Below are 18,640 nucleotides of genomic sequence, written 5' to 3' on the forward strand. Positions count from 1 at the left end.
AGGTAAGTGCTTTAATTTGGCAAACTGCAGTGTTTAGTTATTAGGTGGAATATAAATTTAGGCAGTAAAGAAGAAAGGTATCGAAAGAGAGAATGCTCAAGAGAGAAGTCAAGGTTACCTACACAAGGTCAGATGGTGAGAAGCAAAAGGTAGGGGTAGTTAAGGGAGAGAAAAATATTGTGTCTGACTACAGTAGTTCTTTGAAGTATTTCTTTGAAACTCCACACAAAATTGGTTTCCCCAAGAACAGCAACAAGATTGGCTTTGTCTTCACCCATTTAAAAAAAAATAAAATAATGTTTGTCTGGAGCTCTAGAAAGCCTTCAGCTGGCTGCATTTTGACTTACTTCTTGTACAAATGCATTGTTATACAACTTCTCTTTCCCAACCATTTAATTTCTAAACTGCTTGGGGGATAAATCATGTTTCTGTGGAGGGACAGCTGTTTACAGGACCAACAGAGTTTCATAACTTGCAAAATGTGCATCAGAAAAAGAACTATCTATCTACTTATAATAGCTGAAGGCGATCCAGTGGAATTGTACCTACTTCTGCTGCCTAATGCTGCTGTTGTAAAGATTCATTTGAATCCCTGTCAGGCATTCTCTGCTTCTTATTTCTCTGTACAGCCTTTCAGATACACAGGGGCTTAATAACCAGATCCGGAACTAACACAAAGATGTGGTGACTGCTCATAGCAGCAAATGGTAAGATATCTTCAGCAATGACTCCTGATTTCTCAGATTGAGTAGTCAGGATAAAGAGTATTTTCAGCTTTCGTCTTTGGTCCTCCAGCTGTAAGGAGAGACCACAGTTCTCTGACTCTAATGCCTAATCCGCCTGTCCTGCTCTTGTCTAGACTTTGCCCCTGTTTCATTTTCCTTATCCTGCTTCATCCCACTCTTCACTTCCCAGAGTATCCTATTTTGACAAATCTTCACTTTATAGACTGAACCTGGCTTCTACCAGATGCCTCATCCACATTTTGAACAAATTTCTCTCCAATTCCCCTCTTATACATGCATTTATTGGGATGTTAAATGCATCTGGAGATCTGCTTCTTGACCTCTTGCCACTGGACTCAAAGGACCTGTCCTTATTCTGACAACGTGGAGGGAAGGATGGGATAACACTGAAGAGACTTCCCTCCCAGCTCCAGTACTCTGCCCTACAGTACACCAAAAGAGACAGAAGGCAAAAAGCATTAGAGGAAAATAGGGACTTATGTCTGTGCAAACATATGTTTAATTCCTCTGTTAACAGCTATGTCTTTTGATGCAAATTTATCACAACAACAACAGGAAAGACGATGATTATTTGAAATTCCCTTCAAAACCTTAGTATGTGCATTTTGAAAAGGAAATATTCAAACTGGAAGGTGCAGTTGGTCAAAATACGGAACCATTTAAATCTTGGTTTAACACAAACCAGCAGGCAACTTTAATGACAGACACCACTCTGGTCTCTGTCCACAATTTCTCAGAACTGACTCCTTCAAACACCTTGGATACCTTACTTCTGTTTCAGTGTTTGACGTCAATTGCCTTTGGCCATTAAATATTGTCACCATGTTACAGGATTTGTTCTCAGGCGTAAACCAGCTACTTCTAAGATATCACAAAACCACTATCTAGTACCTTTGACCCACAAGCAGTAAGCACTGAAAATGAACTTTCCTGGAGAAGTTTTATCAAACTTGGCTGCAAACACTCTAAACTCAAGAACTTTCTTATAATAGGACATTTTCTTCCAGTATATCCTCAATTTTGTCTTCTTCCAAACCTATCCAAAAACATTTTGACATCTAATAAGTAAGGATGGGAACAAAAAGAATGTTGTCAAATTATTAAAGCAGAGACTAGCAAGGTATCATAAAAAAGAGAGCTAGAAGGGCTGTAGAGAAATAAACTTGTCACTTGTGCCCCGTTCTTGACAGATATTCTACATGTCCTTAAGTTTCAAATGATAGTTTTTATTATTGTTTCCTTAGGCAATCTATTACTAAGGCTTATCCATTCTTAGTGGTAAACTGAATTGCTCTGATTTTCCAACAAACAGCTTGTGAACAGTAATCTGAGAGTCTCACTTTGAAAGACAAAACTGAATTTTACACGGACAACAATATATTTCCTAATACTTGTATTTCCACATTTATTTCAAATTACTGCAATGCTCTGTTGTCAGGCTTGCAAAAACACGTTTAAATTTTGAATGCAAAAACTGGAAAGTTTTCAACTATCTTTGTAATATGCCAGATGTGCACTACGGTAGATAATACACCTTCAAGTCCAGTCTTCATTGGTTCACATATGAGTAAATCTTGGCATGAAAAGTATCTGCTTTTCCTGTTTCATTCTGTTTTTTTGTGGTTTTGCCTTTTTACTTTTTCCTGTCTTATTCCTGTGTTTCCTGCATTAGTAAACAGAAGACATAATGGAAGACTTGAGCTAGCTAACAGAGAATCTAATATAAGCCCCATATAAGGCTTTCAGACTGTAAGACCCTTGCTTAGGGCACTAGAGAAAAAAAAAAATTCATATCCTTACTGTCAGAGCTTCTCTGCAGTTACTTTGATGAGTTAAACTTAAAATTGATACCTTAATTTCATTAACATGCCAATGTTTGGCAAAGCTGAATAATGGAGGTAGTATCTCAGGAGAGTATTTGCCAAACAGAAGAAGAGCATCTGTGTTTTAAAGGGGTGTTTTAAAATCTTGTTGCAGTTTGTGCCTTCAGAGACATATCTATCTGGGAATGATATGACCCATACTACTACTGTAAAAGATATAGATGTACTGTAAAAAACAAAATTACACCAAACCTGACTGCTTGGACATATGCTGGAAACTTGCCTTTCAGCAACAGAAGCTTATTTGCTCCAAAACTATAAAACTGGTCAGTTCTCTGTGGAGGATCAACAGGACTAATCTGTTTTCTTGATGTGCCTCACTGTGGAGAACTACCACATAGACCCCACAAATATTCTTGTAATGGAAATATAAAAAATTATAACATTTCACTTCATTTTCTTGCTTTTGTACCAACTCCTTATCTCAGTATTTTTTTAAAGCATTTTCCTGAATACTGAACATACAACACAGTGAGTATAGACAGGTTCAAACTTCAGATCATGTTCTGAATTATCAGATCACAAGTCTGATATTTAATCTGATAAACTGTCATTCTGCAGAATATAATTAAGTAGTCACATTACTAATATGAATTGTACCAAGTGTTCCAACCAAAATTTATTTCCTATCATGAATATTTTCTTCAAATTTTCCTCTTTTGGTAACAGTCTCAAATTAATTCACTGACCAAGTCTAATAGGATACAGGGGTCATCACCTCTCAGGTCTCTACACCTCACAATCCAAAGATCAAGAGATACAAAATACAAGGTGATGCTGCAGTACTGAAAATACTAACCTCAGTATTTCCCTGACTTCTAAAACATTTTCCCTGACCTGAACACTCTTACACGTGATAGTATACACAACACCGGGAACATCAACTATTGATGTCAAACTAGTGTAGGAAATCAGGCTTGGTAAACTGTAACAGTTATCACAACAAGCAGAATCTGCCCATTCTACTTCTGGACAACTTATTGTACCCCACAAAACATTGATTTCCAGGATTTCAGAATCATAGAATGTGCTGAGTTGGAAGTGGCCCATCACAACCATTGAGTCCAGCCCTTGGTCCTGCGTAGGACACCCCAAGAATCACAGCATGTGCCTGAGAATGTTGTCCAAATGTTCCTTGAACTCAGTCAGGCTTGGTGCTGGGACCACTTCCCTGGGGAGCCTGTTCAAGTGCCCAACCACCCTCTGGGTGAAGAACCTTTTCCCGATATCCAACATAAACCTCCCCTGACACAGGTTCATCTGTTTCCTTGAGTTCTGTTACTGTCGCAAGAGTGAAGAGATCGCTACCTGCCCCTCTGCTTCCCCTCATGAGAAGTGCCTAAATGCTGTGTTTGAGCATGTAAATCAGTAGACTGATTTTCAGAAGTGCTGGTTTCCAGCTATTACCTACATGGACACACATTAGCACAGTGACTAACATCCATCAGCTAGCAACTCTAGCAACTCAACACCTAGCAAGCCAGCAACAATTTTTGTTGTAGGTAATTTGATCATTGTAGAAGATGAAAGGAAAGGTATGGGGAAGAATTCTTAAATAACTTAGCTAAGCTATAGGCTGAAAACTGACATGGAAAAAAATTAAAAAGCCTCCAAACAACTCCTTCCCCCTAACCCCCCCAAAACAAACCAACTTTATTAGAGTGACCAAGCATTCAAACCACATTTTTTCATTCTTAATTACGGTCTGACAAAGGCTGCTTCAGATTCTTTTCTTCAGAGATTATCCAAATTAACTCCTTAACGATTTTGAATGTAAGAAGAATACCATCTTTTTAACTTTTTTCTAAGAAAACCTCTCTGGCTTTCTTTTGTTGTCTTTATTTTATTTTTGGTGGTGGTGGTTTTTAAAGGTATTTTTTGGAATTTATGCCTTCTAGATATACCAAAGAACTCAAATAATGCAAACACTTCAATGAAAACATTCTGTTATAACAAACTCTTGCACATTTTCCCACCATTTTGTTCTAATTGAATGTTGTCTTCCAGCTAATTTAATTTTCATGCTGGCTTAATAGCATTATAACCAAAAATAGGTTTAATAGTCAAGAACGGCAGGGGGTTTTTACCTCTACTACCTTGAAAATTACAACATATTTTTACCAGGATATTCTGTTTTACCACAAGCCCAATCACACATGATAATCTTTATACAAGATCTGGAAAGATATAAAATAGTAGCATGCTCAACATTGACAAAACTCTCTTCAGGAGTGGAAAAATCTCTGCATCTTTCTGAAGGGTTCCACCTGACCTGGTCAGTTATAGCAACACAAAATCATGGTAAGATAACAGGGGGAAAACCACTATTAAATGTTGTTTTACCACAGCTAATTATTGAGACTTGTAGAATTTGCGAGGAATGTTTTCAGAAACTTACATTTTCAAAAACCTGCATGCTTTTATTGCCGTTTTTCATTTTATTTCAGATGAACTTTTTTATTAATTCAGTTGACAAAAGTTCATCCAAGTGTGACTTGTTAAGCTTTACACAATCCACAGTGATCAGCAACAGTCTGTGACAAAACTTAAAGCTTCCCGAGCTTCTGAACTACTAAGCAAACACACATTGCAGAATGAGATGAATTTTGAGCTACAGCATTTGCTGTCATAAGTTTAATAAAATCTTCTCTGCCTACAGGTGAAATGCCCATCTTCTTAAAAAATATCACTTTTAAAAATCCCTTTAAACATAGCCCCACTACTTACTCATGGCTTATACATAAAAAAGTAAGTACGAAAAACTACACTTGGTATTGTCATACATGATAAAAGCCCACTTCTCCAGTCTATGTAGGTCTAGGCTGTGGCAGCCTCACCTCCCTAGCCTACCAGATTTATCAATCGTTAATATTAAATATCTGCAAAGACTACTGTATATACTTGTACAGTAAGTAGCCTAAGATCTAACACTGACAGCTGTACAGGAAAACTGCAATTGCAATTTCATTTACTTGATCAACTGTCTACCTATATCACAGTGCATTCCATCTATTTCTTCAATTTTCTTGAAATGAAAGATCTTATGGGTTTATCAATTAGACTTGCTGTACTTTTTTTCAGTGAATTTACAAAAATTGTATCCTCCTAAGGAAAACATCACCTTCCTGGTCATAAAGTGTGAATAACATGCATTTCTAAGAGACAGAACTACATTGAAGAAAGCATATTCAAAGCAGGTATGCTTTCCATTTTATTCAGTTTATTATATTATGTTTTTGCTATTCTGCAAAATAGAGAAACTTTAGCACGCTTCTTCAGGCACTCATGCACAAATGCCAGTCTATACACAAACATACTGCTCACATAAAACAGTGATAAAAAATATGAAACAGAAACTTATTTTAAAACTTTAAGGATATATTAACAAGTAAGTACAGTTCTTTAATACAGTTCTTAAAATTATCAGAGACTGAAGATCTCTAAAGATATGTTGGGATCTAATTACCCCCCCTGTACTAAAGCAACTGACAGACTGACAAATCTGGCCCTGAAGGAATATACACCTCAGCCAAGGGGATGGAGCAGTATAGAGTGTGACTTGGCTCTCTATGGAATGTGTGATGAAATTTTAATACTCAGCAGGCTGAATAACGATCTGCTCAGAGTTTGCCAACAGAGAAACACTGTGGAAGGGAAGAGTTGTCCTACTTCATGGTCTAAGCACTTTATTCAGCTTTATCAGAAGCCATTGATTCTGCCTTTGGTTCACAGCCAAGAATCTGTTCCTGAAAAAAATGCACTCAAGTCCTTTTTGATACAGTTCCTAGTGAATATAGTCCCCAATCTTCTAAAAAAATATTACATGTCAAAGATATGTCAAAGAATAAAATGTCAAAAGAATAAAATGTCAAAGAAACATTCTCCAATCTGGATGAGCACTGGAAAGTCAGTACAACAGTCAGACATATATTTGACTTCACTTAATGTTTGTGTTAGTTCTAAGCTCCTCCCATAATGATTTACAATTTTTAGGACAGAAAATTGCTTATTTAATATGTATGGGATAAACAACAACCCAAACCAAACAATATTAGATTATTACTGATTTCTCTTTTATATCACTTGCCAAGTCTAAGGACTGCTATCTAATTGTAAGCTTTCAATCTTCTCTTCTGAACCACAGTATTTCAAGTATTTTTTAAAATGTTTTTAGTTGAAACGGCCTGCTTGTAAGTAAAACATTTCTGGGGCAAATTACAAATGTAAAATTTGCATGAAATAGCCTCTGTTATTCCAGGTACTAGCTTATTCTACACACAGATTAGTAGTCAAATTATTAAACTTCTTAAATAATTGGAGTGTCAAATCTCACTCAGAGTCAGCTAAGTGACCTTGATATCACTGATTACTTGAAAGTATAGCTTTATCAATAGGAAAAAAGTTCAACAAGAAAACATTTCCTTCCCAACAAGAAATCTCCCAACATCTGTATCACTGTCTGGAATAATCCTATAATAACAGAATTATTTAAACATAGCTCAGTATTACTCAAACACTGTTCAGACTTAGCTTTCTTGAAATGCAGTCGTACCACACATAAAATTTAAAGTCCTCAGGAAATACACTTGACATGCAAATATAGTACTGTACTGCATTGCCAAATATTAGCTATTCTGTGCTTAAATAATTCTAAGTAATATAGTTTCTCTAATGTTAAAAAGTCTAGATGGTGAGAAAGATTATATAAAAGAAGATTTTACCTTAAGGAGTTCTCACCTGATTTATTAAGGATACTTATATTAAAGTCAACTTCATGTACAGTTTCTGCTGAATTAGTGATTTTTCTGACTTCTGACATTTTAATTTACATTCAGTATTTCTCTTACGTCTTTGGCATTCTACTGAAAAATTATTTTCCACTTATCATGGAAAACAATAATTTATTTAGCTTGAATTGCTTAAACTGAAAGACAGTTTCTTTCAGTAGTGATCAATACTTTTTGTATTTTTTCTATTATTATCATACAAAACTTGATACTGGGCTTGGCATGTTATACTTAACATTATGTATTCAAAAGATATCAGATTTCATATTTCCATTGATAAAAAAAGGACAGGCCTATACAACATGATTTTTTCCTTGATCCTTGAAACTCAAGTACCACCATCTTTCACTTATTATGTTCACTGAGAAAACAAAGAAACACAGTATCAAGAAGCTCAAAAATGCAAAGTCCCACTAAACTGACCAAGAGATCAGTTTCCTTTTGTTATAATTCTTAAATAAACTTGCCATCCTCCAAACAATGTACCAGAATGATTTCTTATATTGAAGAAAACCAGTGTGTAAAAGAAAGTGTGACACATATCATTATATTTTGATGTGAGTTCAGCAGTTTTAAGTAATTCACTCTAAACCTTTTAATACCATGAATGATGAAATTATGATTAAACAGGTTTACAGAACTTATCAATACATCTATGCAAATATGAAGCTAAAAAGCTTTGGCTGAAAATTACAGCTGTATTGGTGGCAGAAAAATGAGTTTTGCTGATAATTCATTCAGACTTCAGCAAATCAATGAATTCCAAATGTGACTACTATTTTGTTACTGGACACACAAGATACAAAATTGCATGAAGTTTTCTTTTAATAAGGCAGGTCAAAATGTAAATTTTCAAACTCTACTAAAATCTTATGCTCTCTGATGCACATATTTTTTTTTTACAAAAAGATTACCCAGCTTGTTCTTGGTGGTAACCCATAACAGCGACAAAATTTACTAAAGAAATTAACAATTTGTACATTACCTAATGCTGCTCATGCTTCCAGTTTCTGATCCAAGCTTACATCTCTCCAGCTGGCTAGCTACAATCTGACGTTCAGCCTCGAGTTCTCGAGTCAGTCTCTCAAACTGCAGTTCCTGAAAAAATAAATTAAACCATTTGCTTTGACTTCTCTTGAGATTAGGAAGGAATTTCAAGACATAAAAATATAATTTGTGCAAGAACTATTACCATAATACCATATAAGGAAGCTTTCTTTTTTTCCCTTTTCAACGCGTTCATGGTTCAAATTTTTGTGGTGACATCTACCCATTCCTTCATTCATTAAACAATTTAGGCCTACATACTACACATAGACCTCTTAGTAACATCTTACTAAGCTACTTTAAATATGATCAAAAATGAGTACAATTTGCACCACTGAGAAACACATGCAAAGTTCCGTGGATGATTGGGTGGTGACAACAGCTTCTGTATTAAAACAGACAACATCACAGTACACAGTAGTGAAATAAATAAATTGAAGGTGTGCTGTTATGGACTAAGCATAGGTTAATTTCTGCATTTAATGATGTGCAGAAGGGAATCTCAAGCAATTTTGGACAAAAGCTGTCCTAAAAATCCCACTACTAACTGAATGTGTTTCTTTTTATTCTGTCAAGGAAATCAAACCAGTCCTACCAGATAAGATTTATCCACAGAGCTTATAAAGGTACTTATGAAGAGGGTTTGTTTTCATACACAGAGATTTTATTAAAAAAAAAAAAAAAAAGAGAGAGAGAAGTAAACCCAAAAAACCATACAAGTAAAATCCCCACAACTTCTTAAAGAGCTACTTTTCCCACAAATTGTAGCAATAGTTTTATCAAATAAAAAACTGAAATACTTTTAGGGAATTATGTTTGTTGCAAGTTTGCCAAATGTTGCCGCCCTTTCATTTCGGTTATAGTTACAGTATGCCATTTTCATGGGTAAACAGAAAAAACTCTCCTGCACCTTTTCTTTGGGTTTGTTGGAGGCTGAAGAAAAAATATTTTGAGCATCCACTTCTTAAATCATTCCTGTATCCAGACAAATGCATCCATTATCTCTTTCTCCCTCTTTTTTTTTTTTTCAAAAATGACCTCTCTGTAATGCAGAGGTATGAGAGAGAGTCCCTTGTATAACTACCTAGCAAGGTCTTGACTGACAGAACAGCACTGGGAATTACAAGTCATGACTTATGTCCACCAAGGGCCACTGAAGAACTTGGTATTTGAGAGAAAGGAAGAAGTAGTAGAAGTAGAGTAGGATTCAGAAGTCTATCTGCTACCTAAAACCTCTGACCGAGAAGCCAAGGGTAAACGAAGGCATTAAACTTTTCAAATCTCTGAAGTGAGGCAAAACATAACTGAAACAGAAGAAGGGACTGGCTGGTGGTCTAATTCAGCTCTATCAGTCCTCTTTGTTTCTCTTGCTGTTGACATGGAATAACTTCTATCTTGTACTGTGAGTAAGAGGGAAGTCCACGTAGGTTATGAACATCACAAAATAGCCAGTACATACTTCATCATCATGGCTAGGCTTCGCAAACGAAGATTTGGGAAGGGCTCTATCCACATTTGTTACAAGCACGCTGGTGGCTAATAAGGTCAATATGAGATAGACATATCCGACTGCAAAAGGCACAGCAGAAAGACTCCTTAGGTGGTAAATTCTGCAAGGCACGATTCTTTCTGCGTTGTCTTTTCTCCTCAAGAGTGATGCTGCGTGTGTTCTCAAAGGAAACGGCAGCGTTATAGATGGTGTCTCCAGGCCTTCCGATTGGAGGCCAGAGTCAACCAGTTATGTTGATCAATATGCCCAAGGCTGAGATGTTGTTTCAGGGAGTCCTTGTATCTTTTCTTCGGGGCCCCTCTCATGTGGCAGCCGGTAGCAAGTTCACCATAAAGCAAGATCTTCGGGAGGCAGTGGTCCTTCATCCTGGAGATGTGCCCTGCCCATCGCAGCTGTGTTCTCAGCAACATGGCCTCAATACTTGTGACTGCTGCTTATTCTAGAACAGATATATTAGTCACATAATCTGACCAGTGGATGTTTAGGATTGTACGGAGGCAGCGTTGATGGAAGCGTTCTAGGAGACGCAGGTGGTGGCAGTAGATGACCCATGATTCAGGACCGTATAAAAGAGTAGTCAGCACAATGGCTCTGTAAACACTGATCTTGGTGCTTCAAGTGTTTATTTCGCCATATTCTTTTGTGGAGTTTTCCAAAAGCACTATATGCCTTTGCTAACCTGTTGTCTATCTCTCCATCAATCTTACCATCCGAGGAGATGAGGCTACCTAGGTAATTAAACTGTTGGACTGATTTGAGCTCTGATTGGCCAATGGTGAAATGGGGATGATGGAAGACTTCCTGAGGTGCAGGTTGACAGAGAACTTCTGTCTTCTTTAAGCTGACTTCCAGCCCAAAGAGCTCAGCAGCATCTGCAAAGCAGGATGTTAAATGCTGCGGAGCTGCTTCTATGTGGGCAACAAGGGCGGCGTCATCAGCACAGAGCAGCTCCCGGACAAGACGGTTTAAGGTCTTACTATGGGCCTTCAGCCGCCTTAGGTTGAAAAGGCTTCCATCAGTACGGTATCGAATGTAGATACCATCCTGATCATCGAGGTCTGCCGTGGCCCTCTGGAGCATCATGCTGAAAAAGATTGTGAATAGAGCTGGTGCAAGAACGAAGCCTTGTTTCACACTATCGGTAATTAGAAAGGGCTCAGAAAGTGCATTGCCATAACTGACTTGGCCGCGCTGATCCCCATGAAGTGAGATGATAATTTTAAGGAACTTGGGGGGACATCCTAAATGTTCCAAAATCTGCCATAGACCTTTTCTGCTCACAGTATCGAAAGCCTTGGTGAGGTCAGCAAAGGTTACATAGAGACCTTTATTCTGTTCCCTACACTTCTCTTGCAGTTGTCTGAGAACAAACACCATGTCTGTGGTACTCTTGTTGGCTCTGAAATCAAGAGGAAGGAATTCTACCTGAAAGCCAATGCGGGTTCCAGTACATACTTAAATGGCCACTATTTGACAAAGCCTGCTTCATCACGAATTTATTATTCAAACTAAACTATACAGAGTACAGAAATACCATTAAAAGTCTGATGTAGAGACCAAAGCATCACTGCTCACTGAATTTCAACAGTGAATTAGTAATCAATAGTTAATAATATTCTCTACACATTTTGTAGTTTGTAGAAATTTCTTCTTCACTGTTGTTTGCAGATAGGACTATTAAAAAATCACCTAGCAATAATCACCTTTTTCATATACACTTACTTCACAGAGAGCATTTCTCTCATCTAAAAGAATCAATTGTCTGAAAAGCTGAAGAGACCGTTGATCAGCTTTCCAAGATTTATTATTCAAATCCTGGTCTTGTTTGCATAAAATAATACCCTTAATGCAAAACGGATTGTAACAGAAATATTACTAAATTGTTGAAGAATGAAAAATCAAAGTGGTACAGTATTTGCTATGCCAGCATGGTTCTATCAAAGCATGTAGGTCCTAAGAAATTTTGATAGTATAAAATACCAAAGAAAATCAAACTGAGCATTATATTTACTTTCAAAATAAAAGCAGAAGTTTCAACAGCTATTCTGCTCCACTGTATTTTTAAAGTTACTTGATTCTATCATGACAATGCACATTTTGGTGCTTAGCATAGCTTTTGATCCAGCCAGTTCCCTTCCCACCATCCCAGGTGAGGCAGGTCAGACATTCTTTGCCATGACCCAGCATGGGCATTTCTTTTACCCACCTAGTAAGAAGATGTAGCTGTCCCCATAATGTTGCTAAGAAAACGTAAGAACCAAGGACTGTCTATGTTGTTGCTTGCCTTTTCCTAGACAAAGAAGTGTAGCTTGTTGTGTTCTTTTACTCTAATAGAGGTGCAAACAACATCTCTCCGGCTCCCTTTTGTCCATGCTATCCCATGCCGACTAAATACAGAAAAGGCCCCAAGCCTATTTTACTGAAATACTTCAAAAGTAAATATTATTTTGCTTTTTTTCCCCTTCAACTATCTTGACTGTATATCTTCTCAGATTTTTTCTATAGTTTGTATTCCTTCAGTTAACTGCTCTGGTCGATAACTTTTCCAGATGCTTCTGCATTTCCTCAACTAACACCCTTTTGTCACGATTACTCTGTCTACAGAAATTTTTTTTTGTTCATGAGTTTAGTTTCCAAAACATACTCTTCTACTCTTCACTCTGTCATTTATTTACCTTTCTTACTTATTCCTTTCTGTTCCCTTCTGCCTTCTCTCTTTCTTTCATTCTGTAGCATATTTCATGAGTCATCCTCCACTAATCTCTTTCAGTCCTACTATACTAACTGCTACTCTAGCAAATGCCCTAAAGCAACTGGTTTAAGCAGTCTCTCTCTATCATTCTGGTCCCTTATTGAGGAAACTCTGCTTTTCTTAAGATGTAGAAATTAATGTTTTCTGGTTTCACTCCCACATTATTTGTCCTGCCCTGCAGAGATGACTGGAAAAGGGCAGTTATGTCTATGTTACTTCCTCAAGAAGAAAGAAGGGATGTGCTGGATCACTTAGGAAAGAAATAATCTTGAGTTTCTAGTGCATAAAAATGGCTGGAACACATGAACAGTAATTTCATTACTAGCTTGATTTAACTGCTACTGTTTCTTCCTTAATCATCTTCTATCAGGAATGCAAGGAAGGAGACAAAAGGTGGGAAGGTGGGATATTTGAAGAGACAAACAATTGTTGCTTCAAAAATTATCCTCTACATTAAATTTAACAAGGAATTGTGTTAGGTATTCCCTCATATGATGCCAAAGGTGCAGGTTCACAGGGTTGCTTTTGGAATGAAAGAAGAAAAGAATTAAAGTAAGAGTTGTGAGTCTGCTATCCCTCTGTATCAAGAATCTACGGCGGAAAAGAAATTAATAAGCTTCCTTCTCTTTGTTTAGGAAGCAGTGAGAGTGACTAATATTTGAATAAATCCATATGTTTAAATTTCAAGCAGCTGTCACAGCACAAGAAGACAGAAACCAGAAATAGTGTTTGCTTACATTTTATAAAAATCACTGAACCCGACTCCATCATTTGTCTTATTTGTCATATTTGTTGTGTTTACGTTAATTTTCACCAGTTCATGCCATGTTGTGTTATCTTCATAACCTTCTATTATTTATCTGAATCAAGCTAAATAGAACATCAAAATTAAAAACAAATTCCTACTCACTGATTATGCAAATCTGTTGTCAAGACAATTGCGGAATGAAGAACAGCAGAAACTACATTGCAACATCAAAATTAATTTACACAATGACACGTCAAGTGCAGCCTCGTGGACTATGCTACAAAGGGCAATAATGCCAAAGCAAGTGCCCACGCAAAGGCACTGCAAACTGCAATGACCAGCCTGGCAGCCCTTAGCACTTGGCACTATGAGGGGTGTGGGAGCGGGAAGCCAACAGAGAGATCAGAGATACTGATGAGAGTAATCCAGAGAAATCACTCGAGAGCAGCCTGTAAAGGGAGGAACTTCATGACAACTTTATCAAATTGTTTTAACAAAGAGTATTTATCTGCTTGGGCCTGAAAAAATTTAGGTATTTCTCCACTACCGTGGTGAGGTTTTTTTGAAAAAATATTCATTATTCCATAGATGGCAATTGGATGTACTTGCTTTTTCAGCATGAGTTTTGTGTTTTATCTATCCTCTGCAGCCATCAAAGCTTCAAGCAATATAAAACTTGAGTCAGGTCATAACATTTCACAGTGGTCTAGACACTGAACAAGCACAGTAGAAATCTGCAAAGCCTGCAGACAAATTAGGAACTCCTGAGCTCAGGGCATACCAAATACCAAAATACCAGAGGGTATTTTATTATTTTTTATGTTTTATATCTGCTTGGTCATCTGCATTAACCCGTTTGAATTTTTTTTGGAAGGCTAAAATAGGTCAAAAGAAATTTGGCTGATATTTGGAGCTTTTCTCACTTTACTCTGTCCTCTATAATCTTAGAGTAATCCTTCAATCCTTTCACACAGATACGTGTATTGATGCTGAGCAAAAGACACAGCAAAATCAGTAGAGGCAGCAAAAAACAGCCAATTAAAAAAAAAAAAAATCTAAATTTAAACTGAAGAGCTTTGCAAAGCTACTGGATTCCCAAAAATCTTTAGGTTATAATATAAAAAGAGGAAAAGCATTTAGCTTTTGATTGCAAATATGCTACACAAAAACAAATTGGAGCAATGGTGATCATTTAAATCTTCAAACACAGACAAATAACAGCACTGAGGTAGGGTTGGGAATCCCTGGTGTGATAAATAAAGAAAGCCTGATTACAGTTACACAAACACATAAATCATCTCCTGGATTGAAGTCTTTCCAAGGAGTATCTTAAAACCCACAGAACCTCAAAAAGTACATAGGCTGTAGAAATGTACAATATTGGCTCTATCTTGTTGTAACCTGTTAAACAAGAAAAAAGTACCTCAATTAATGTCACAAGTAGTATGTGTATATTGCTTTGGCATCATGCCTAATTCCATATACTGCACACCTATAAACTCCAAGAGAATGCCACTACTTAGAGTGGTATTGATAACAAACTATTCTTAATCTACCGTACCAAACACATGTGAGTAGCTACAACTGGAGCATGTACTTCCTGAGGAAAACAGGAAAATCAAGGAAAGTTTAACTTGACAGAAAACTAGGGATAGATAGCATCAGACACAAACCAGACCTGACAGCCCATCTAGAAGGAAAACAGAATGTCTTGATACTTTCAAACAGTACAAAAACATCACTAGCAATGCCCCTATCCATCTGACAATAAATGTTGTTCAGAAGCTTCAAAACTCGGCTTTATAATGTACCACTCACTACCTTCCACTTTTTCCATTGTTGGACTGTGTTTTCACCTGCTCTGTTCTTATCCTTTTTCACTGGATTTTGTCTTTCTTCCATTTCACTGAATAACAAAGAGATCATGGAAAAAGCTCCCAAAAAAGGTAATCAGATAAGCAGAGAGGTGGCAAATCAGAAACTCAGTTGTGGGTATGTATGTTGTTGCAGAATCTTAACGGAGCATTGACTGTACAAGTTTCCAGGTAACATCAACCTGAAGGAAGCAATTCATACACTGGAGGGCAGGAATACCATTCAGAGGAACTTTGACAAGTTGGAAGAATAGGCCAACATTAGTGTCATGAAATTCATGAAAGGAAAACGAACAGTCCAGCACAGAGGCTGGAATCCCATGTAACAGAACAGCATCTCCACAGGATCTCGGGTTTGGTGGACACTCGGGTTTGAATGCACTCAGCAGTGCATTCCTGTGGTGACAATGGCCAACTGCTTATTTCACTGCACTAACAAGAAAGCTACTAGCAGAACAAGGAAGCGATTGAAGTAATTATTCACTTTTATTTTGTAGTCCTGAAGCTGCACCTTGAGCACAGTTTTGGACCACCAGGGCAAGACACAACAAGATTTTGGAGCAAGACCACCAGAGGGCCACAAAGACAATTAGAAGATTCAAGCACACATTGTACAAGAAGAAGCTGAAGGAATTTGATTTGTTTAGCATGGAGAAGAGACAGTCTAGGGAGAATCTATTTCATAGAATCATTAAGGTTGGAAAAGGACTCCAAGATTTAAAGTCCAACCTTTTACTGAACACCACAATGTCAACTAGATCATAGCACTAAGTGACATGTCCAGTCGTTTCTTGAACACTTCCAGAAAAGGTGACTCTATTTTAATGCTTAACCACACAGTTCAGTGAGAAAATTCTTCCTGATGCCCAATCTGAACCTCCCATGGTGCAGTTTTGAGACTATGTGCTCTTATCCTCTCAGTAGTTGCTGAAGAGGTCAACCTCCACCTGGCTACAACTTCCTTTCAGGTAGTTGTAAAAAGCAATGAGTTCTCCCTGAGCCTCTTTTTCTCCAGGCTAAAGAACCCCAGCTCCCTCAGCCACTCCTCATATCACTTACTCTCTAGACCCTTCACCAGCTCCATTGCCCTTCTCCAGACTCACTCCAGCACCTCAATGCCTTTCGTGTAGTGATGGCCCCAGAACTGAACACAGGATTCAAGGTGAGGCCTCACCATTGCTGAGTACAGGAGGACAATCACTCTCCAGGTCCTGCTGGCCACACTGTTCCTGATACAGGTCAGGATGCCATTGGCCTTCTTGGCCACCTGGGCACACTGCTGGCCCATGTCCAGTCGCTGTCAACCAACACCCCCAGGACCTTTTCCAATGGGCAGCTTTCCAGCCACTCTGCCCCAAGCCTGTAGTGACACACAACCTGTGGTTGTTGCAGACTTTTACTTCTTAATTGGGGACTATAGTGAACACGTTACCAGGCTCTTGTCAGTGGTATGGGGCAAACAGACAAATGCAACGGTGACAAGTGGCAATGAAGTAAATTCTAATTGGATATAAGAAAAAAACCCACACCCACAACCAAAAACAAACCCACAAACAGCAAATACAGTAATAATAAAAAAAAAAAAACAAACACAAACCACACAGCAAGAATGGCGAAACACTGGAACAGATTGCCCAGGTAGAATCTGCATTCTTGGAGATTTTTAAAGTCAACTGCTTGGAGTAGAACTTCAGAGGTCTCTTTTAACCTAGTTTTACCATGATCCTGGAACTGATGAGTTCTGGATATTTTTTCAAGTCCTTACACGAATGCTATTGATTAGAAATCTGTGGCTACACAAACTATCTGATGATGATGCCTACATAAAGGCATATTTGACTTGATGTAAATGCTACTACTTTATCAGCCTGAACCTGTATTTCTCTAGTTTATTCCTTCACCTGATCTGACTGGTTTAGCAATCCCCTGCTTCTCTACAAGAGGTTAGTATGGTATCTATTATGCATACAGAATATTTATGGCATAAAGAATGGTTGGCTGCAGCGTTTAAAAATAAACATTCTTTCTTTTTCGTGTAAGATTACTTCAAGGAAGTCCCTCTCGTGCCTTTAACAACTTTTATAGAAATCAAACCCTATTTTATTTTCTATTTTTAGGACCCTGATACAAATTGCATTCCATTGCATGTTTTAGCTCTCCAGGCACACTGCCCTGTTCCTCTGTGAGTTACAGGCAAGCTTTGCTCTCTGAAGGCTCAGTGCCCAACTGCCTGGACTTCTGTTCCTGGGGAAATAGCATTATTTCTTCTCCATCATAATCACTGAAGTTATTAAAATTATCTCCATTTTTCTCTTACAAATTGCTTGGTCCTTTTTTTTATCTTTTTTTTTTTCTTTTCTCTGTTTTGTATTCAGTTTTAATCTTTTAGCTAACTCCTTTCTCCTCCTTCTCATACTTTTTGCACCCCTTGCCGAAACTCCTGATGGTTTATCATCCACCGTGATTGTTGTGTTATTCCAATTCCTCCCATGCAAACTACTTCAGTCCACAAAGCAATAAACTGTAAGTAAAACCTCGGAGCATTAGGACAGGATTTAGAACTACTATGAGCTTTCTAATGTCATACTTTTGCTTCTCTACACTCTGCAGCAGCAATTTAAGGAGGATATAAGATAAACTGACTTTCTAACTTACTAGCTTTGACTTTCTTTAGGGTTTATTGTTATTATTTATAAAGCTCAATGTGGGAACAAAACAAGACCTCAGAGATGGTGGATCTTCTCCAAGGAGAGCAAAAGAAATAGAACTGAAGTAACAGACAGTAACACTCTTCAGTGTTACACTGGCTCAAGCTCATGATTCTCATTTACTTCTCAGTTGTCCAAGCACAAAGATTTACTATGTCGAAGTGGAAAAGGGTAATTCCATTCACAGTAGCAGTTTTTGGAGCCTGGCTTAGCATGTTCAGCATATCTAATATATCAGACACAACCATGGACTGATGCTTTTTACCTTGATTTTCCAATACATATCCGTAGAGTAATTTTGCTCTGAAAAGAGAAACACAGTCCTGATGCAGATAGAAGATGCTTAATTATACTATATTTGTATGGTTTAAAGACATGTAAAAACCTAAGAAATTTAAACAACAGGGTCCCAAAATGAGAAATTTCTAAAAATGTTCTACACATTGAAGTGCTAAGAAAGCCATTTTTGGTTCTGACAACATCCTCAGCTTCTGGTCTCCCTTTCTTATTTGACTGGATCTGTGCTCTGTCCGGTAATATGCCAAGATGCCAGCAATAGCTACAGAGGTGTCAGTACACACACCA

General features: G+C 37.6%; 1 protein-coding gene across 14 annotated transcripts in view; it reads right to left on the bottom strand.

Moving 5' to 3' along the window:
- Positions 1-18,640, bottom strand: part of CTNND2 (catenin delta 2) — a 631,505-nt gene that overhangs the window by 376,890 nt on the left and 235,975 nt on the right. For all 14 annotated transcript variants that reach the window (XR_003527693.1, XM_027643865.1, XM_027643864.1 and 11 more), the window contains one exon: positions 8,402-8,514. Coding sequence is in view for 13 of the 14 variants with exons in the window: in XM_027643865.1 (XP_027499666.1) it covers positions 8,402-8,514 (113 nt within the window). In the remaining variant the exon portion in view is untranslated. The remainder of the gene's footprint in view (positions 1-8,401; positions 8,515-18,640) is intronic.

This window comes from Corapipo altera, unplaced genomic scaffold, assembly GCF_003945725.1.
Source record: "Corapipo altera isolate COAL_440 unplaced genomic scaffold, ASM394572v1 24b, whole genome shotgun sequence".
NCBI classification, from domain to species: Eukaryota; Metazoa; Chordata; class Aves; order Passeriformes; family Pipridae; genus Corapipo; species Corapipo altera.